The sequence below is a fragment of the Perissodus microlepis genome, chromosome 23 (genome assembly GCF_051167445.1).
Source record: "Perissodus microlepis isolate ML-2025 ecotype Zambia chromosome 23, ASM5116744v1, whole genome shotgun sequence".
NCBI classification, from domain to species: Eukaryota; Metazoa; Chordata; class Actinopteri; order Cichliformes; family Cichlidae; genus Perissodus; species Perissodus microlepis.
Genome location: NC_140482.1, coordinates 32648330 through 32670882, shown reverse-complemented (window position 1 = coordinate 32670882; position 22553 = coordinate 32648330). Strand labels below are relative to the sequence as shown.

The 22553-nt window shown below is 44.7% G+C and overlaps 1 protein-coding gene across 1 annotated transcript; it reads right to left on the bottom strand.

Annotated features, from left to right (window-relative positions):
* Positions 1–1466: 1466 nt before the first annotated feature.
* On the bottom strand, positions 1467–21591 carry nrd1b (nardilysin b (N-arginine dibasic convertase)). Its single transcript, XM_084922316.1, has 31 exons — positions 21491–21591; positions 20486–20686; positions 19813–20071; positions 19605–19686; positions 18385–18538; positions 17131–17204; positions 16919–17014; positions 16441–16563; positions 16124–16181; positions 15716–15789; positions 15159–15228; positions 14562–14639; positions 14337–14457; positions 13996–14054; positions 12323–12377; positions 11992–12096; positions 11772–11895; positions 10804–10890; positions 10330–10449; positions 9410–9461; positions 8886–9036; positions 8081–8208; positions 6179–6341; positions 4755–4786; positions 4488–4626; positions 4024–4071; positions 3477–3529; positions 3046–3129; positions 2763–2970; positions 2250–2339; positions 1467–2127 (listed from the first exon to the last, which is right to left on the bottom strand). The coding sequence occupies exons 2-31, from the start codon at positions 20671–20673 to the stop codon at positions 1921–1923; spliced, it is 3282 nt and encodes a 1093-aa protein (XP_084778442.1). The 5' UTR covers positions 20674–20686; positions 21491–21591; the 3' UTR covers positions 1467–1920.
* Positions 21592–22553: the final 962 nt, after the last annotated feature.

Here is a 22553-nt window from a genome sequence, read left to right as displayed (position 1 = left end):
TGACTGCAGGTTTCCTCAACCTTATAAACAGTACAAAATGAGCACAATGATCATTTGATCTCTTCTACAGTCATTGGTGTAGATCAACAATGGATAATATGGAGTGTAGGAGAGAGTACGACTATGTAGCGTTTAAAGCGTGGAAGTGCTTATATTACTTTAAGTTTTTGTCCTTTAAAAGTGACAGAAAAATTAGCGTCCGCTGTACACTCTACGTGGGAAGAAAACTTCTTGTTACAGCAAAAAATTAAACTTCAAATCTGAGCAAGCACTGAGGAACCTTACCACGGGAATGTGAAATTGACAGAAAGAGTGAGTGTAAACACAAAACATTATTTTAATTTATGCTGGAATATGCAGAAAATAGGTTTAAATGTTAAAGAATTTCTTCAAGTCAAAGACAGTTGCAGCTAATTTAATTTTTGCTTAATACAATGTGCATAAAATTAAAAGATCATAAAACACTCATAAAACCATTTTTAAAAGGAGACTTACCATTTGATTATATATATTGGATATATATATATATATATATATATATATATATATAATGGATTTTGCATAAAAAATTGCTTATTACGTATTCAGGTTGTTTATCATGTTTTTAAAAAGTATATAATAATAATATATATAATAGTATATAATAATAAATAATATAATAATAAATAAATGTGCAAAAAAAAAACCCAACTAGTAATGAATACTTCAAATCAAAAAGATGGAGGATTTACAGGAAAAACATGAAACTCTCAATAAAACAGAATTTCAAAACATATTTTTAAATTCAGAATGAAAACAAAAACAGCTTTTCAAAATATTTTTATTACATTTTTAAAGAGAGATAAATAATCGGCTAAGAAAATCAAATTAAAAATAGGATTAATACGTTTTTTTCAGGCATTGAAAATGGTGATTCCACCCCTCGTTTTGAATTCTATCACCTTTTCCGAGGCTGGATGAGCTATTGAATTAGCTTCTCATTTAGTTTCGGTGATTCTTTTGGTCCTTGGAAAAAACGCAATGCAAATTCATCTCCGACTGGTTAGAGAAGTGTTTGTGCTGCTAAAGGACATTTAGTCCACTGCATTGAAATGGAGCTGTGACCCTCTGAGGTGATTAGGCTGAGTCCATTGTCTGATTATATTAACAGTAAACTTAAGTAATGAGATTGTTGCATATGTGTGCCTTTTTAAAAAGGTTATCAGACTAACTAAATAACTAATAAAATACTGTGATAAATGGGGATAAAAAGGCGAGAAAGAAGAAACAGTTCTCCTGTGCGTCTTTTCACGTTATCCAAGCATATGTTAAACTTAACACTGCATGTACTCCCACTCATTTAAGCTCATATTCTAGCTAAGAGTTATTTTTATTAGTGGTTATTCCAATTTCTAAACTGCAGGATTCCAAAAATCTGAGGATTTATTATAGTTTTTATAGTCAGCGATATCAATGGAGGTCAATGATTGCCTTTGTTTGTCTGCTTTATTTCTGATTTTTTTCCAAATGAAAACAAGAAGTTGGAGATGAAATATGAAATGTCTTTAAATGTTTTATTACTGAAGGACAAACTGAAGCATGGAGTGAGCATAACAGGAAGAACACGTGTGTGTTTACAAGTAAAATAATGACTTTATTGATACCACAGCCCTGAGTCATCACGCTGCATTCATGTCTTGTGGGAAAAATCATTATTTCACAGTTGAAAGCTACAAGGAGGGGAATTTCATCGGACCCATGAAGGTGCCATGATTGTAGTTTTTCTGGACTCTGTCCAAAACTGACCTGAAATCTGATTCTCAGAGCATATCAGTTCCCACAAGAAGTGAATGTAGCACTGTTGTAACCAATCACAGAGAGGAAAAGGACACAGCAGAAACATGACCAATCAGTAGGTGTTTCACTTTTATGGGGTGGAGCCTAGTTGATGATTTTGTGGTAGGGGTTGAGGGGGAGGGAGGAGGTGAAAGCTCTGATGTCAGTGATGAGCGTGGTGTCCTGAAGAGATGGCGACTCGGTCGGCACAAATGTCAGCTCGCTCACTTCACCGTAGGCCGAGGACGAGGTAGCAGAATCTGGGCTGCAGGTGGCGCTCTGATCACCTTCCTCCACGCCGAAGCCGACCACCTGAGTGCAGACAGGAACAGGAAGGAAAATAAAGAGTGTGACTTTAACAACTCAACTTTACTGAAACAGCTTGTTCCTTACAAACGCAGCTCAGAGAGAAATACTGCTTCCTGTTTACTCACGTGCACGCTGAGCTTCCTGCTGCTGTTGTTTCTGTGCTCCAGGAACCAGGAGACCAGCTCCTGTTGGGTGAACGTCTTCAGAACCTCAATCTGCAACGCAAACCACAGTCGGTCATCAACTGGGACCAGAACCAGCAACACAGCCTCTCAGCATCAAATTCCTGGGCCAAACTCGCAATAGATCCATCCATCCATTTCCTTTACCACTTATCCAGTTCAGAGTTTCAGGGAAGGAGGAGCCCATCCCAGATGTAAGAGTGAGTGGTCGGTAGGCCATTCACCAGCACTGGCACGGTCACTGGCTGGTTTGGTTAAACCTGAGCCTGTAGAACGTGCTGAGAGAAAACTTCATAGCATGACTTCTGGTAAGATTCACATTCATCCATCTCAACTTAGCTGGGATAAGCTCCACCTCCACTGCAACCCTGAATTACATAAACAGAAAAGAGACTAGGTGGATGGATGGGTGGATGTTGGTAAAGTAACATGCAGATGCAGAAACATGAGCGTCACCTCCTTGTTGAGCCGGTCGAAGACGTACTGCTGCGTGACCACCTCGAACCAGTTGCGGTCCACCTCCTCCCCCAGGTGTGCGTCCTCGCACTCCTTCAGCTTGATGAGCGCCGTCACCTGAGTCCCAAAGGCCTCGTCACTCAGACCCGACAGACGCTCACCGAAACTCACCAGGAACTCCTCGATCTTTGCCTCGACGAACTCGGAGCTGTGAGGAGGACGAAAAGAAGCTTTAAACTGGCTCACCTGAAAACCTCAGCTAAATTCACACAGGTATCCTCACCTGAATTTTGTGGCTTGAGTTTCCACGGTGACGGAGAATCCAAGCACACCCGACGTGTTCCTGCAGGTGGGGTACACCTGGTACCTGGAAGTCAGAGGTCAGCAAGTTAAAAACTCAGTGATGATGTGGGGAGTTCTGCGTTTTAGTGCCCCCTGCTGTTTCTTTGAATGTAAAAGCAGCTCACACTCCAGTCTGTGTGACACAGATATGAACACGTGATTGTTTGTTATTAAAGGTTTCTGATTTTATTCAGCTGACGTCAAGGTGGGATCTCCTTTCCTGTTGGCTCAGGGTGGAGAGTTGTTCACTGATGGAGGTTCTCATTATCAGTGATTGTGTTGCTATGGAAACCTGTTTCAGGAAACCTGCTTTATCAACATGATGATGCTGTGGTTTGAATCAGTGTGACAGTTAACCGGAAGAACACTCACCCCAGCGTCTCCTTCGTCCTCAGGAAGTCGAAGCAGGGCTCCTCCATGTGCATCTGTGAACACACACACACATAAACTTCAAACAGGAAGCTGTAACGAGTTCACTTCCTGTAGTTTCAGTCAGAATACGTACCAGTGAACAGGTGTTAGCTTGATAAAATTAATGTGTATGAGGTGTGATCTAAAAGCTTCATTACTTCACCCAGATTTAAAAACCCCACTTGTTTAAACCTGGATGATCTTTCCTTGAAGGTGGTCTCCTCTGAACCTTTTAAATATCTTCCTGTTAGTCCTGTGCTGACCACCCCTTCCTCACCAGAGCAGAGGCTCGTGTTTGCTCTGTGAACGTGTTTGAGGTCAAATTACAGGGTGAGTGGTCAGAGCAGGTGCACAGGGAGACGACCTTAGAGGGGTGATTGTCCATCTTTACATCGGCTACAGGTTCTTATGGGCGGAGTCACAGAACTTTGTGAACTTGAACGATCTGGATTTATTCAGTTTGCTCCTAAATGTTAAACTTGTGTTCAGTGTTTGAGGCGACACTCACCACCATCAGCTCCATGAGAGCGTGCTCTCTGAGCTTCTTCAGCCCGGACTGCAACACACACACACACACACACACACACACACACACACACACACACACACACACACACACACACACACACAAACAGAATTAAAGCCCAGCAGGAAGCAGCTGGTTGTGATTGAAGGTGATACTATCAGGAGACCGCTGCCGGCTTCATGCCCCAAATTAAAATAGAGGATGCTGTAAAGCAACTCGTGGCGCTGTGATGTCCCCGATACTCGCACTAAGGCATTTTACTGAAATAGAAACCACAAAAATATAAAAAATAGAATTATATCTGTTGTCTTGAGCTCTTCTATCAAAACCAGGATGAACATCATGAAATTTACAGTTTTGTTCATTCTGGACGAGCTTGAGAGTGCCCCCTATTGGACAAAGCGGGAATCAGCAGTTCTGTGGTGTTGTGTTTTTTGTTTTTTTACCTGGTAGTAGACGGTGACCTCAGAGTTGGCGTCTCCTTTGTTGAGAGATTTCACTTTGCAGAGATGATGTTTCAGCGGCAGCTCCACCACCCGGAACAGCACGGGGACGTCTGCAGGCAGCGGCTGGAACTGCAGCTTCCTGCACACAGGTTGGTGTGACATCAGAGCAGAAAGCTGAACTCTTCCCTGAATCTGTAAAACCTCGCTGATGTCATTTAGAGGACTGAAGATGTCTCTGTGAACTGATGAACAGCAGCAGATACTCACTCAGTGAAGTAGCGCAGAAACCCTTTGGACTCCTGTGGGAGGAAATGACATCATCAGTGAGCTCAGACCTTCAACCTGAACTAAATATTCTTCTACTTGATTCTGATCTGCACATCGGTGGCGTTTCAACACACCTCGATCTTTGTAACCTGTTGCGGTTGAAGACACAATCAGGACTTAGAGAAGCAGAGATTCTAGAGTTTTAAAAAAATTAAACTTCCTAGAGAAAAGAGCATTTTCTGTACTTCCTGTTTCTTCTTCTTGTATAGCAGCGCCGCTGTGGAGGTTTTATCTGTTATGATGCATATTGTTTAGGAGGAACTCAGTCCCAGGATACACGCTGACAGACTTTACCTTTAACCTCAGCTCTGTGTGCGTGTGTGTCTATGTGAACCATGTTTATACATACTTGTGAGGACCAAAAATTGGAATGCTACTATACTTGTGGGGACCAACAGCCCTTTTGAGGACAAAATGCCCTTTCCCCATGAGTTTGAAGGCATTTTTGAGACTCTAAATGTGGTTTTAGTGTCAGAGTTACAGTTAGGTTATGGTTAAATTTAGGTTTAGGCTGAGGATTAGTCATTCATTTTTCATGGTTAGGGTAACCGGCTAGGGAAAGTATTATGTCAATTAGGCTACGTTCACACTGCAGGCAAAAGCGCATCAAATCCGATTTTTTTGACCCTATGCGACCCATATCCGATCATGGTATGACAGTGTGAACGGCACAAATCCGATATTTTCAAATCCGATCTGGGTCACTTTCGTATGTGGTACTGATACATATCCGATGTTTTAGAAAGCAACTGCTGTTTGAATGGTGAAGTCACATTAAATCCGTCTTTTACGTCACTGACACAAGACAGACGCCAATTATCAGCGCCGGAGAAGCGCCCGAGAAGACATCGCGAACGCTTCCTGGCCATCCCGTGTAGATGTCAGTGAAACTGTTGGGAAGACAACGTTGGAGAAACGTGAACATTTTATTTGTACTGTATAATCTGCAGATTCTGACAGAAATCTGCAACTATTCTTTGAAGCACCGCTCCTCTAAAACAGCAATAAGGATAATTATTAGGTTATCTACATTATTATGTAAATAACAAAATAACTTAAAGCAAAAATTGGGAAACGTGAAGTCCGAAGTCTTTATATTAAGGGCCATCTGTCAAACAATACTGTTTGCTCTGGGTCTAAACAGAGCGCATTGTGTGTGACGTCTTCTTTTGCGCATGCGGGCCGCTTTGAGCGTTCACACTAGAGCGCGTTTGCAGTCGCATTTTATTTGTAGTGTGAACAAGCAGACAAAAAAAATCGGATTTGATCAAAAAATCAGAATTGAGCATTAAGACCTGCAGTGTGAACGTAGCCTTAGATGTCCTCACTATATGAAAACAAGTCTGTGTGTGTGTGTGTCTCACCGCACTAGTGAAGTTTCCCTGCACCAGCCCCTCAGCATAAAGCTCCGCCTTCAGCCCTCTGACGAAGGTCATGAGGTCGTCGACAGTGAGACCTTTTGAGACTGCGCGATACTTCTGGATGACGGACCAGCGGCAGTGCTCGAGGATCAGCAGACGGATGTCTCTGCAGAGGAAACACCACACTGATCACATCCACCTACAGCTCCGCTTTAGACGGAGTCTCTCTCCTCAAAGGAAATGCTCAGTTTGGGAGCCGATACTGATCAAACCTTCAGAAATACAGAGGAAATACACACAGTTACAGCAAGACTGCAGACACAACACCCCGAGGCTTTCATTATTATATCTGGAGACTTTAATCATGCCACACTGGATTCTACTCTGGCTGCTTTTCACCAGTTTGTGAATTGTCCCACACGGAGCAACAGGACAATTGACCTACTGTATGCCAATGTGAGAGATGCATACAGAGCCACCCCCCACTAGGGAAGTCAGACCACAACCTGGTTTACCTACAGCCACAATACACACCCCTCGTCCAAAGGCAGCCTGTCACAACACGCTCCATCAGGAGATGGACCCCAGAAAAGGAGGATGCTCTGAGAGACTGCTATGACACCACAGACTGGGATGTGCTTCTGAGCCCACATGGTGAGGACATAGAGGGGGCGACACACTGTCTGACAGACTACCTCAACTTTTGTGTGGACACGGTCGCCCCTGCTAAGACGGTACGGTGTTATCCTAATAACAAACCGTGGGTAACACAGGAAGTCAAAGCTGTCCTCAACAGGAAGAAGAAGGCTTTCAGGAGCAAAGTGAAGGAGGAGATGAAAGCAGCACAGCGGGAGGTGAAAAGCTGCCTGAGGGAAGCAAAGGACACCTACAGGAGGAAGGTGGAGCAGAAGTTGGAGAGGAACAATATGAGGGAGGTCTGGAATGGTGTGAAAACCATCACGGGCCACAACACCAAGAACAGCACAGTGTGTGTGTGTGTGTGTGTGTGTGTGTGTGTGTGTGTGGGGGGGGGGGGGGGGGGGGGGGGACTGTGGAGAAGGCAAACGAACTCAACAACTTCTTCAACAGGTTTGACCAGCCCACAACCCCCCCACCCTCACCCTTACTACAGAGCCCTCTCCCCACTTCCCTACCTCCCTCGCTTCCCCCCTTCCTGACACTATGACACCCCCCTCCTCCAACCTCTCTCTCAACAGCAGGGCATCCCCCCCCCCCCTTCCAATCATCTCCCAGTGTCACAGTGGATCAGGTCAGGAGACAACTGAGGAAGCTTCGCCCCAGGAAGGCAGCAGGCCCAGACAAGGTGTGTCCGAGGATGCTAAAGGCGTGTGCTGCTGAACTTGGGGAGCCGCTACAACGAGTCTTCAATCTCAGCCTGCGACTGGGGACTTCAATACTTGAAATGTGCAATTCCCTTGTATTCTTATTCCTATTTATTCTACTTATCCCTTTTGTATACTCTTTATTTATATATGTCTCTGTATTTATATATGTGTATATATGGTATTCTGCTCACATTCTGTAACTTCTGTTGGTGCTGTGCTATTTGGAAACCGAATTTCGCAGAGCAATCCACCCGAAGGATTAATAAAGTTCTATCTTATCTTATCTTCTTAAATGTACGAGCCCACATACTGACATCAGTGAGCATGCTCTGACTGAGCACGGGGCAGAGAAGATGAACACAGCTTGATGGAAATCACTGGGAATCATTTATTTGATGGTAAAGTTTCTGATTAGCTTATTAAAATGTGACACGATTTACTGTTAAAACAGAACAGAACTGGTTCAGGAGCAGCTGTGCCTCAGAAGGTCATCCACTAATCACTGGTTCAACCCCTGGCTCCTCTAGATACTGAACTCAAAAGGCCTGTGTGGACGTACTTGCCCAGCCTGTCCGGCTTGATGAGGATATTGAAGTAGGTCTTCTTCAGCTGCTCTGAGAACATGGTGAAGACGCTCGGCTCGGTGCTGAAGTCTGCCAGCTGATCCACGATCAGCTGCAGCAGCAGCTGGAAGGAAAACAAAGCAGCTGAAATGATGTTTAACACTCCGAGTCGCAGATATCAAACCAACTTCATTATTGTGTGCTTTCATCTTTAACTAACAGATACCCTCACAGTCAAGCAGCATCGAAATACTCTCAGCAAAATTCAAACCTTCACAACAAAAAAGCTGATGAGACCTGCATAGAGCACTCACCCATGTGTTTTGTAGAGACTTTTATCTTTTGGAGATTATTTTTTTCCTCTGTGTTATTGTAGGTCTCTATACTACAATATAGAACGTGTTGAGGCGACTGTTGTTGTGATTAGGCGCTGTATAAATAAAATTGAATTGAATTATCAGAGAGACCGGCACTCACAGTTCCTGAAGTTTGTGAGAATTCAGTGACACGAAGACGGTGGGATTTTATTTTATGGGGCAACCCTTCAGTAGTTTATCACATGTGACTGGTGATGATTGAAGTTTAAGTTAATTTAGAAAAAGCTTTAGTATAAATGCCTAAATAAGTACCTGCTCATCTGCAGGACACTTCCTGCAATCTTTGGTTTTCAGAATAAAGAAGATAAAAGCAGAGACGGAGACTGTCAGAGCTGCAAGTGCTGACTCTGCAGGTTCATGCAGAGCAGGAATAACCTTCATACCAAATGTGTGTGTGTGTCTGAGTGTCTGTGTGTGTCCTCACAGGCAGTTTGTGGTTGAAGCCTTTCAGCCGGATCATCAGTCCGTGCTCTCCGGCCACCAGTTTGTACTCCAGCTGAGCCACGTCGGCCTCGTAGGCCGGCTCTGCTAGGTTATGAGCCAGGATGTTCACGAAGAGGTCGAAGAGAACCAGGCTGAGGAGGAGGAGAAGAGAGAGAGTTACCTTCATCATCATGATCATCATCGTGATCATCTCAGAATGTGAATGAACCGCTAGATCTGAATTCTTTACGTGTCCGTTTGAACCACGTCAGACCGAGCGCAACTCTCACTCTGAGCTGTGATCGCCACGCTCTGCTCACCTCTCTGTTCATAACTCAGTGACTGCATCGACAGATTTAGAGACTTTAGCGAGGCTCAGCCCACTCTCCATCTGTGCCGCTCAAATTTAATAAATGCTGAATATGTAGCACACGAAGTTATGTTTGTGTCAGTCACTGTTTCCAGGTAACACTGTGCTGCACTGCAGGTGGATCTAATATGTTCAGGTGTGTCGGTGGCTCTTACTTCTCTGGGCTCTTCTGGATCATCGGGGAGATCAGGTGGAAGCGAATGTAGGCTGAAATAAAAACACATCAGTGATTATTTATCCAAACAGATTCTGATACAGCTGACTGTTTCCAGCTGTTATCGTCTTGCTAATTCGTGTTTTGTGTAACTGTAGGTATAAATACAGTTTTTAATTGAGCTGACATCACACCGCATCACTCTTATTTGGATAAAGTGTAATGACATCAAGTGTCCACAAGATGCAGCTGTTCCACCTGCTTCCTATCAGGCATGTCCTGATAAAATTGAGCTTTAATGCCTGAGCAGTTTTCAGGTGGATAGTTTAAACTGGTCTGTCTGATTAAACCAGTATAGATCTTATTTATGGTTTAAACTTGGACTGAAACACTGACTGAAAGTTTTTACTCTGCAGGTCGTCATCTTTGTGCTCAGTGCCTGAAGATGCTGCAGACTCAGCAGAGGTCAGACTAGCACATTAACTCCTCTAACTCTGCCGCACTCGCTCACTGTCAGACACAGACTGTAAATAAAGGTGGAAGCATTTCCTTAAACAGCAACCCTTTCTAATGTCCAGGAGGGGGCGACTCCTCTGGTTGTAAAAAGAAGTCTGTCTGGACAGAAGTCTATAAGGAAGTGACCCTCCTGCTCAGCTGCCTCTGAGCTCAGGAAAGTCTGTCCTGATAAGTTTCTGGTGTTAGGTCTAAATCACTAAAACACAAACTTCATTTTGGTCCCGTTAGAGTCGCAAAAGACCAGGCAGCAGGAGAGGATTCAGGGCGGGGCTAAACAGTGATGGCTTTTTTGTCTTACATGAAGGTAAACTTGAGATTATTTGGTTCTGAATTGTTGGTTGGTCCAAACTTTGGTTTCCCTTTTCTGGTTCAGCTCCATCAGCAGACCTGGCCGGCCCAGCTCACCTTTGGGGATCTTGAACTTGTTGTCCTTCTTGTACCACAGACAGCCGCGCTCGCTGTTCACAATCCTCACAGGATACTCTGTGTCCGGACAGTCAGACGTTTTCAAGGTGAAATCCGTTGCTGCAGAAGCGACAAAAAACCCAGAAGATCGAGTTTATTGGTTGTCAGTAATGTTGATGTGATGACTGAAGCACTGAAACGTACTGATGTACAGCTTTACGCTGTGACTTCTGTCACAGCGTGATGTTACAGGATGTAAAAATGTTTTTTTTTTTGTTATTTAAATTCTTAAATCCTGACTGATTTCAGATCTAAACTTCTCCGAAGGCTGGAAACTTGTTCCTGGCTTTGCTGTAGGAGTCTGAGATGCACATCTGAACTTTTCAGCCTTCAGCTGATCCTAAATCAGCTTGACGTGGACTCAGCCTGAGCTGCTCTTCATCATCTGAAGCTGCCAAATGCATTCACACTGACCGATGAATTTGTTCTCAGCAGGCAGGTGGAGTTCAGGGTTGAGTTCGAAGTCTCCGGCCCAGCGCTCAGCCCACTCCTCTGGGATATCTGACGAGACAAAACAAACACACCCACATTTAGCGACAAACAGAAAGCAGTCACAGGGTCAGACTGTCACCGCTGAGGACCCCCTGAAACTTTAAACTCTGCGCTAACTTCACACCACTTAATTCTGATTGGCTTGTCCGGTCACTTCCTGTTTTGCCACCTTGTGAAGAGTTTGCAGTAATGGCGATGATGAAGACATTTGTGAACAAAGAAGCAGGTTTAACGGCAGATTTCTTCATTCATCTTTATTATGATGAAGAAACAGGAGTGCTGCAGTATGCATGTTCCTCCTCTCACAGCCCAAACACAAGCATGTTTGGTTCACAGCCGAATCAGCTGTACATGAAAACATAAACAGCTGATTTGCATTTAGTCTAAATTACACTGGATCTGGCTTTTTTAAAATTTTGAGCTATCAGGCTGCTGTACGTTTATTATTATTATCATTATTATTGAAAGCAGACATTTTAAATTTGAGACCTTTACACAAACAGGTAGGACTCAAAGTTGCCTTCACAGCTTTCGTTTCAAAGCAGACATTTACTCCATAAATGATTTAAAATCGCACGTATCAGTAATGTCGACAGAACAAATTTTGCAGCTTCATGCACACAAACGTTTGTTGTTATTTTGTTCAACTGTTTGCTGAAAAACTAAACAGTCGTTTTACCTCAGACCTCCACGTTCTCGAAGGTGAAGTTTGATGTTACTATAGTAGCGTATAAAAATGGTCTGTGTGAGTTAAGTGATGAAAATAATAAGCGCTTCATGCCCTCCCACCACGACGACCTCCCCCTGCCTCAGGGTTAGGGTTAGCTTTTAGCTACGCGCTCCTTGGTGCAGACTAACAGAGTAACTGTGCTGTGGTTAAAGCGTCGTACCCTCCATGCTGTAGCAGGTACCGAACCATTTCTCTTTGAGGAGGCAGCAGCCTTCGTTTTCCGGCGACAGCAGCAGCAGATTCGCTCTGTCGGGTTTCAGCAGGGACAGAGCGGCGTTGATCACCTGACAACACAAACAGTTCGCTGAGAGCGTAAACTCTGCACAGGACAGATTACTGCACTGATTCTGGATCAAGATCCGGATCACAGTGATGCTCACCTGGGGGTCGTACTCGAACATGAGCTGGTCTCCAGTCAGGAAGTCCTGTTTGGGAAACAGCTGCATGTTCTCGCAGATGTTCTCCACAAACTCGATGGGATCCGTCTGCCCAACACAATTGGAAGTGAGCGTTTCACAGAGAAAGACAGTAAAGAGTGAAGCTCATCATGAGTTATACAACGCTTGGCTCTATCATTTCTGTCCTACTCTGTCTCTGCTGTCCCTGATGAAGCGCCTTCTCCTCCTCTGAGTGTCTACCTTCAGCCTCTGCTCTCCTCCTGAGCTCACATCACTTCAGCCTGACTGTGTGTCTGTGGTGCAATACCTCTACCTGTTCCTGGTAGTGGAACTCGTTGGCTTCGATCTTCTGAATTTCCTCATAGATCCTGAAAAATAAAGAAAGCAGAAACAGAGGATTTCATTCAGACAAAGAAAAAGAAATAAAAGCAGATAAAATAAAATAATCTCAGAGCTCGGTGACTTCGTCCCAGATTAATGCTTAAAAAGATTTTTTTCCTGGACGTCATTTTTCACAAAGTTTGATGACATCATAGCTTCCTCAACAAGTGTCTGGCTCCTCCCACCAGAAGTGCCATATCCCCTCATCATATAACATCTGACTTCAGTGTGTGATAAGAACTCTGCCCTTCACTGAAGTTCTGTTTAAGCATCTTTTACAGAAGAAAATTAACAATAAATCGATCCAATTACGGTGCTTTTCATTACAGATGGGATTTTCTGATTGGATGTGGTACTGCAGACTGTGTGTCTGTTAGTGTTAGTTTATCTAATGAGTGTTAGTTAGTGTTAGTTTGATTAAAGCCGTTCCACAGTTTTATTCTCAGACTTCAAAATAATCCTTCCTTCATCCTGTCTGAAAAGTGATGCTTTAGCTCCTCCCACTCCAATACAACTTTCTTCTGATTGGACAGCTTCTGAAAGCCTGCAGAGGGGCTGGAGCTTGTTAGCACAACCCACTCATCTGGCCAGTGTGAAAGTTCTAAAAAACAAACTGTGAACCTGAACCTCCTCAGATCCATCTGAACACGCCAGAGTCTGAACCTGCAGCAGAAACCTCTGCTGTGCTCTGTAGATCTTCTCTCCTTTCTGAGCGTGCCGTGTCTGAAAGAAATCTGTGACACGGTGATGTCAGTTCACCGAGGTAACGAGCAATCTGAGCTGCTGGCTCACAGAGACTACTGCACATACACTGACCTCATTATTACTACGGTTTAATATGAACATCCAGCACTGCAACAGCAGATATAAAGGAGCAAAACATGTTTGATGCCTGTATGGCGTATCGGAATGTGAGCATGTGCAGCTGAGTCTCTAAACTCTAAATAGACAACTTAGGTTAAGTGATGTGTAGAAGAAAGATTTCCTGTCCAGTGTGGGTGTGGTTTTCAGTGAGAGGATGCCTCTTCCTCACTAAATGCTGCAGCAACACGCCGCACGAGGACGAGGGAACAGTAAGTTCAGACTATCAGACACTCATGGATCATTGCATGGATCATCTCAGCATGCTGCTCACAATGATACAGAAACTTACATGGAGATAAAGAGAAACGACACAAACATGTTTGTAGATTTAAAGATGAGTGATGGTGGACACTGAGTGGATGGTGTGCGGTGGCGTGATCATACATAAATACAATGTCAACAACAACACACCTGATTTTCAACAGAAGAATGGTGTAACGGAGACATCTGCTGAACTCTCACTTTTCAACCAAACGTGACAGATTTTAGCTTCTACGTCTGAGCCAATCAGATGTCAATTAGAGCTCTAATCAACAGGAAGATGCTCAGAGGGAAAACAGGAAGTCACAGCTGGAATTGGGCTAAATTCACACCTTTGGAACAGCTTGCAAAGATGACTTATAGTCTTTCAACAACAACCTAAATAGATTTGTTTTTAAATGATGACGACCAGATTTGACCTAGAAAACATCGTCTATGGACGTCTGCAGCTGAGATGGGAATTAGGTTTTTAAGCCTGACCTCTGCTGGGGGCCCAGAGTCTGCAGCATCTTCAGATACTGGAACACAAAGTGGACGACCTGCAGAGAGAACAGCAGCACGGTGAGGCCCCAAACCAAAGCTTTTACATCAGCAAACACATTTGTGTGTGTGTGTGAGCATGTACTCATATCTTTGTGGCAACCAAAAATTAGAAGTTTAATATCTTTTAAGTTTTTTAAGACTCAAAATGTGGTTTTAGTGTCAGGGTTACAGTTAGGTTATGGTTATGGTTAGGGTAAGGGGCTAGGGAAAGCAAGATATGAAAACCCAACATGTGTGTGTGTGTGTGTGTGTGTGTGTGTGTGTGTGTGTGTGTGTACCTGGTAGAAGTTCTGGTAGCCCTGATCAGTGAGAGTGATGGAGATGGAGAAGATTGAGTAGGTGGTGTTCTGGTCAAAGCCGGTCTCACTATTTCCTCCAAACAGAGCCAGAGCCCAGCATCTACACACACACACACACACACACACACACACTTATAAACACAGAACACACACACACACAGGGCAGTGCCTTCCTGCGTTCACACATCTGTTTTCATGACTCACTTCTTCCTGAGCAGAGACAGGATGCTGCCGGTCCCTTCATGTCCGATGAGCCAGGAGATGTAATGAAGAGGCTTCACTCTGACACAGGAACACAAACAAACGTGTTCACACACTCAGCTGTGAACATTTCAAATGACCGAGCCGCAATCCACACACACACAAACATCAGACCGGACGTTCAACACTACAAGCTTTGTGTGACGGTGGTCTGCGATGATGTGAGGATAAAGCATTTAAGAGTTCAGTGATGTCAAAGCGAGTGAGTGGTCATCGTGTTTTCTGCAACACGCTGAGTATTTCCTGATTGAGAACACGTCTGAATTGGTCTATTTCCTGATGCACAAGGAAAACTTTCAGATTCATTCAGGAGAGTAAACAGCTTCAAAGTGAGGATTCGTCTTACTGATGGTGACTATGATGTTAGACTACAGCCACGTGCACTAGCCAGGCTGCGCGTTACGATCAAAATGGTGATCAGTGATTGCTGTGCAATGAAATCTGAGTGCGAGCTGACTGAGACTCCTGCTCTTTAACTTGTGATACATCCCAGCCGGCTGCGCTGAACAGTCGAGGGTTAAAGGTCAGAAAGTGACTCACCTGTAATGCTTCCCCTGTGGCGGGACGGCCCAGCTGATGGTCAGAGCATGAACCTTCCTCACAGGCACCACTGCAACACACAAGCAGTCTTCATCAATCCCAATTTCTCACTGAAACATCATTACTATCAGAGTTTCAGGACGTCTCCATGGAAACAATGTGGGAGGAAACCGAATGGCTTCACTTCCTGGAACTCTGCTGTCAGGTGATGGAAGACTGGCCAGTCAGAGAGGGGAAGTGTTATCTAAGTGTTATAGTCTTATTGGCCCGAGAGATTGACATTAGTGATTACAGGTTGATTCTGATAAACTGTATTGATCAGGCAGTGGGTCTCCTCCTGACTGTGAGGTGTTTAGATTTAGATTCAGATTTCTGCCTCTCTCAGCTTTACTAAGGACGACCTGACGCTGAGCCACAGGTGATAAACCAGGTGCTACAACAGGGACAGGAAACACACCTGGAAGCAGCAGGTGCTCATGCTCCATATTCATAACCAAAGGATTGCTGCTAATAATAACAACAAAATGACATAATAATCAATAATCAGTATGAGTCACCTCTGTAGAGTTTGTTAAAGGCCGGCGTGTCAAACGGCTGCTGCAGGTGAGAGAAGTCAGGTCGAGGTTCACCGCTGGAAACAAACACACGCACGTTGACGTAATTTCCATTACTGATCCATCTGATCAGCACTCTGTCCACTAATCAATATCAATAAATATCAAACCTCTTCACTTTAAACAGATCAGGTAAGAAGCTGATCAACAGGTTTAACTGATGAAAGAACTCATCATTTATTCATTTAAAGATTCTGATGATCACTGTTTATTAATTCTACACAGAACAAAGTTCAGGGTTTCTACAGCAACACGTGATTGGATGCAGACATGTGACATCACTTAAATATTTGTGTGTGTGTGTGTGTGTGTGTGTGTGTGTGTGTGTGTGTGTGTGTGTGTGTGTCTTACTTGTTGGGCACCCTGATGAAGATCTCCCTCACCCACTCCTCCAGCGTGTCCAGAGTCTCTGAAGAACACAAACACTGTGATCCAGCTGTTACAGAGCTCGTTTCTATCCGCAGTTTCAGTTTAAAGCTGAACTTTACTCTATAAATAAACAGCGTTCAGTCCAGTCTGTTGGCACTTTGTGTTTTTGCTGCTTTCTGTGACACATTAGGAATAAACAGGTGCAAGGCTGAACTCAGCTCATCAGCAGGACAAGTCCTGCCCACAGACTCAGAGTGAAAACACGTGACAGACCGGCATAGCGGCGGTTCTACTGCTACCTTTGGACTGAACAGTGAGTGTCATGTACTGAGCTGAGTAATATCTCCTCCAGAAGTCCCTGAGCCGCTCGTAGGAGTTGATCTGCTTCTCTCGGGGCTCGTGCTTTAATGTCTGAGCGTTACCTGACGGGAACAAAACGACACCTGTTAAACACAAAAATCTGTCCACAACCAACAAGTGTGTGCAGGTCTGCCTGGGCAGGAAAACAATGCAGCAGGTGCAGCGAAAGAACTGAAAACAGACCTAGCAGATTACAGGCTATGAGCCCAAGCCCACTGATTTAGACATCTGTTAAATACGTGTTACTGCACCTTCATGAAAAGTTCCCTGTTACTGAGCCCTGATCAGACTGAACCATCAAACAAAGCCAGTGGAGTCAGCTTGTGTGTGTGTGTGTGTGTGTGTGTGTGTGTGTGTGTGCGTGTGTGTGTGTGTGCGTGTGTGTGTGTGCGCGCATGCGTGCGTGTGTGTTCTCACCCCAGCAGAACTTGCTCATCGGGTGTCCCGGTTTGGCCAGACTCCCAAACAGCATCTCCTTCCGGTGGGAGTCGGACGGCCTCGCCAGCTGAAACTCTGAGTATCAGAGGAAGTGACATCACAGAGGGAGATGTAAAGAGAGGGAGGAGAAGACCGCGAGAGGGCGCCGTAATGTATGGCAGATTTTAATATTTAAACATGTTTGGACTCACCGCTGTCGACAGCCTCCACCTCTCTGTCGACGGCGTCCTCGATCATCAGAGGACAGATGAAGAACTGAGCCCACCTGAAACGCAGACAGCACGTCAGAGCCACAGCTGGTGTGTCAGCTGAGACTGAGAAAGGCAGCAATATGTGTAGTTTAAATATTGTGTCCAACAGTTTGTCTGGTAGGAGAGCTCAGTGTGTTATAGGACAGTTTAAGCTCATGACACTAATGTGTGTGATTTTTACAACGACCAGGCGGCTGGAGTGTAACAGTTAAGCTGCTTTTCCTCCTTTTTGTAAACGGCGACCCTCTTCATTTGAAATGTTAACATTTGTCCCTGAATGTTAAGGAAATGTCTGCCAAGCAGAGGACATGGGAAACAAATAAGCTGACGACACTGCAAAAAAACGATTTTCAAGAAAGTAAAAAACCTTGGTTACGGACTTTTTTTCTTATTTTTTGTCTAAAAAGAAAACATATTCTTAACAAGCAAGTTTTGCACAAGAACATTAAGCTCAATCTAGAAAAAAATGTCTAGCTTTTTCTCAATAAGATATTTCAGCTCATTTCCAGCTTTATTTACCAGTTACAAGGTACACTGCAAACACAGCTTTGCTTGAAATAAGCCAAATATTCTTAAATCTGACAAAATTGTTTTGTTTTGACAAAAAAAAAATCTGCCAATGGGGAAAGCAAATGTTGCTCCTTAAAATTAGCAAATTAATCTAACCTTACTCTTTAAATAAGAAAAATAATCTTATTCTGGAAGAACGAGACAACTTTTCAATTTAAGAACTGTATTTGACAGCTGAGAGCGGCCGGCCTGGATTTGAGCAACCGCTGCTGGCAGATTTTTCTTCTCAAAACAACACAATTTTGTCAGATTTAAGAGTATTTGGCTTATTTCAAATAGAGCTGTTTTTGGCAGTGTACACACAGAGACAGCGGAATGTGGGAACTTTTTAACAGTTTCTGATATTTCTGAACCACAAATTCATGTCGTGAAACAGTGGGTATAACAGCCTCTCCATCCTCCAGATCGCTCGTGTCCTCAGCCGTCCGTCTGTCCGCTGCTCTAAAAACAGCCTCAGGACAATGTTACCTCACAGCGTCTGCAGTGAACAGCTGACCTCCCATCAGAGGTCCAGATGGCCCAAAGAGCTTCCGTCCGCTCGCAGCGAGGGCGCTGCCTTCACACGCCTGAAAGCTCACAGCGGATCCCATGAACAGCAGGTAACAGGAAACCCGAGGAGCTCACCTGTCGAGCGCGTCTCTGAAATGCTTCCTCTGCACATCGAACTGGAAGATGGTTCGCTCGCAGTCTGTGGAGGCGTTGTCACTGCCGCCATGCTTCTTCAGGAAGGCGTCGAAGCCGTTCTCCGCCGGGTATTTCTCACTGCCCATGAACACCACTGAGGGGGAGGAGGAGGAAGAAGCACAGAGCGGTCAGAGCATGTCTCTGCTGGCCAATCACAAGTTGCCAGCAGCTCGCAATCCTGGGTTTAAACTACGTAATCGTCTGTAGGTCCAGCAGGTTAACGTGTTAACGTTCAGATGTTTGAGGCTCCTCACGGTGACGTCTGGATTATTTCAGGCTGCTGGTGAAAGCAGCTACGTGGGAAATACCACTTAAAAAGTCAGTGCCGCGTCACCACGCGTCAGAACAACCTGTAAGAGTCAGACTGTGCTGATTTGTGCACCCAGATGTTCCCTTTGCAGCAGGAAGTCTTTAGCTTTTTAAAAATTTCTCAAAGGGAAAATCATTTTTTTATAGTGAGGACTTCCTGATGTGCTTTTGGAGGCTCAGATCGAAGCCACACAGGCTGAACTGACCACGTTTACAGCTTCTTTTTCCAGCAGTACTCATACAAGTGAAAAAAAGCATGTTTCTAATATTTTGGCAGCATTTTAATATTAAAGTTTCTCCAGTGATTTCAGTAAATTCATGTTATTTACTCATAACTTACAGCAGGTACTGCTAACAGAGGCAAGTTTGCATTTGCATTTTAGCTTCTGTAATAAAGTCTCTTTGTGCTGCATCATCAGGATTCTCCTGAGGTGGCGAGGCGAGGTTTAGTGACGCTGTTTAAGGGATAGCTGGAGCTGCACGATTCAACAATGAAAGCACGTGGAGGAAAGTGAGGACTTTGCAATCCCTTCTGAAAACATGGATGTTTAATTTGATTCCAGCTGTTGGCTGGACTCCTCCTTGTCCCATTGGCTGTGAGGGCCAACGCAGCTGTATTCATGTGAGTGAGGCGAGGTGTACGATTGCTTCGTGTTTGGTGTGAGCGCACCGTGAGAGTGGGTAGATTTGGGTGGGTAGGTTTGACGCTGGAAACAGACACCTGATGATGACTGTTCATTGACTTTCACGTCACATCATATCTCATTAATAAAGCTTTATTCTAATTAAAACCATGGGTGATCGTTTGTAAGACAAGCTCAGGTGATGTTTGCGATGACGTTCACACTCACTGTGCTCCAGGAAGTGTGCGAGGCCGGGCAGCTCATCAGGGTCACTGAAACTCCCCACGCCAATGCACAGAGCTGCTGCAGCCTGAAAACACATAAGGGTCACTGCCGGTGGATCTGTCACAGAGAGCTGACGTAGTTAAACTGTTTTTGTTCAGAGACACTTGAAGGAAGAGGATGAGCCTTCATCACCCATCCTCCACACACCCACCTGCTTCTCAGAGCTCTTCTTCTTCTTCACTGGGTTCTCCTCTTCCAGCTCTTCAAAGTCGCTGTCCTGCTCTTCCTCTGCTCTGTCCCCTTCTTCCTCCTCTGAGCCCTCACCTGAGTCCCCTTCATCTTCTTCCCCACCCTCCTCCTCTTCCTGCTCTTCCTCCTGCTCCGCCGACTCTCCGTCGCCTCCCTCCCCGTCAGCCCCACTAAAGTCGGAAATGAGGAGTGCTCGGAGGCCGTTGCTCAGCTCGATGTATCTGCAGGAGACCAGAAGAGTTCATACAGTGAACGCTCAAGTAACGTCACACCTGGATCTCAGGTAACAACTTTAAACACTGACGTTCCTGTCAGAGAGGCGTCAGACTAAACTGAGAGGAACAAAGTGCAAAGCCTGAAAGAAATGCATTGCATGCAATTTTCTGAAATGAAAAATAAAATGAACCTTCAGGAGGACCTTACACAAATAACAGCCTGGGGGGGCCAGAACAAAGTATTTCTAACAGTTCACTGGCTGGAACACTTTTGTTTCAACCAATCACAGGTAGGAGTTCACTTGTGAAGCAAACACCTGAAATGGAGGTCTGTGGGGTTAAACTGTCAGTTGGACTCAGCAGTTTTCTGGTTGCATTTGAACCCTCATCATGGGTTGAATAAATGCTTGTGTCACTCACCTGTATCTCTTTGGGTCACTGGGTGATTTGACGATCTCTGGGTCTCCCTGGTCGTCTACAGTGGCTCCCTCCTCCCCGTCTCCAGCAGCCACCTGAGCCCTGGCGCCCTCTGGGGGCGGAGGCTCACCTTGGTCTGGCGCAGATGCTGGACTGGCAGCACCACTCATCGACTTGCTGGTCTGAGGCATTTTGGAGAGTCCTCTGCAGTGAGACACACACATTAACAAGTTATCAATGACTAATTCACTGGAAATAAATGTATCAGCGCTGACTGTGATAATCGGTATAAACTGGTCACTTTTCTTTAGGACAGCGTGGGAGAAACATGAATCCAGACTGTGCAGATTTTATTTAATCATGGATGTTATTGGAATCACTTCATACATAAAACTAAACTCCTAATTTACAGAAAGAATCAGCATCAAGTAGCCAATAATAAAATACTATATATAGATTAAATGAATGCCGAATTGAAGAACAACGCCTCCTGCTTTTAAGAGTACCTCGGGTTTTATTTCAGCAAGTAAGGGTTTTCGGTAAAAGGTAAATATCAGATTTTATGAGGGGATTTTGGTGACTCGGCATCGTCTCTCGCGAGAACAACGTTGAACGTTAACAAGGATTTAAATTGAGCGGAAGCTCATGTGAAATCCAGTTTATTTAACTGCTAGCTTCCCCGTTAGGAAACTAACGGAGGCGCTAACGGGTTGACCGAGGCAGCAAACTTCATATAACCGCCGACGGCGTCTCCACAAACACACCGAGCTCCGTGAGCTTCAGGTGGAGGCTCCGCCGGCTCGTTTCACAGCTATTAAATTCAACATACTTTAATCCTAGCGGTTAGCGGATGCTAGCTACTCCAGATACTCGGAAGTAGCGTCAGCCAGCCGCCCGGGCTGGGTAGGTGGAGGCCGTGTGTCCGTCAGCTGGGAGCAGCTTCACCTGGACTCCAACATACGGACGAAGTGAGCCGTTTTTACCTGCTAGGAGGAATAAGACACTCACCTTCGTCTCTGAAGCCGCCGAAGTTTAAGAGAAGTAGCCCGGTACGACCCAGCTGGTCAAAACAAGGCCTCTGATTGGCTGAGGTCACGTTAATCACAGAAGACTGGCCGTCTGATTGGTTGCCACTAATCGAGCTGTAAAGCTTGTGCGAGAAACATGCTGGGGAGGGGGGCACCGGTAGTAATATAATAATTAATAAATTATAGATGCCTCCTGTTTGTCACAGTCTCGGTTATTGTTGTCATTAAAATAAAGAAACGTTTGTTTTATTAAGTAAAAAGTTGCATCGTTTCGGCTGATTGTATTTTGATTTGATTTTTTAACCCTGCGAAAATCCACAGTTAAGCTGTTACAGCAGCCAAAACAATAATGCAGATAATAACTACCACGTGTGGTGGTTATTACTGCTGCTTCACAGCAAGAAGGTCATGGGTTCAAATCCATGATGTTTCTGAGGTTGTTCTGTGTGGAGGTTACATGTCAGTCCGGGTACTCTAGCTTCGTCCCCATAGTATGAAGTTGATGATTAATAATTAGACTTGAATGGTTTTCTGTCTCTCTGTTAGCCCTGCCACAGGCTGGCGAGCTGTCCAGCGTATACCCTGCCTCTCGCCCTATGTCAGCTTGAATACGCCGCTTCTCCAGCAGAACTCATTGACTGATAGAACATGTCCATCATTTTGCTACACACAGTGAAGGATCTTGGCTTCCCTAGGAAACAGAGCCTGCTTGTCTCCTTCTTATGTCATCCCTCCAGTTCAGCCTGTTGTTGATGTGAACACTCAGATACTCCTCCAACACACACACACATCCTGATCTTCGTTCTGAAGCTGACCACCATCTCTCTGCTTTTATTCACATTCTGTACCGTCCTCCTGGACATCACTGATATCCAACCTCTGCAGAACCAGAGTTCTTCTGTAGGTGTTGTGACCCATCAGAGGATTATGAAGTGAACAGGAGTGGTACAGCAGACTCCTGTGGAGCAAATCGCACAGAGGTCCGACACAACTTTCAGAACTGTTTGCAGATTTATGTAATTTTTAAAAGATTCTATGGTGAA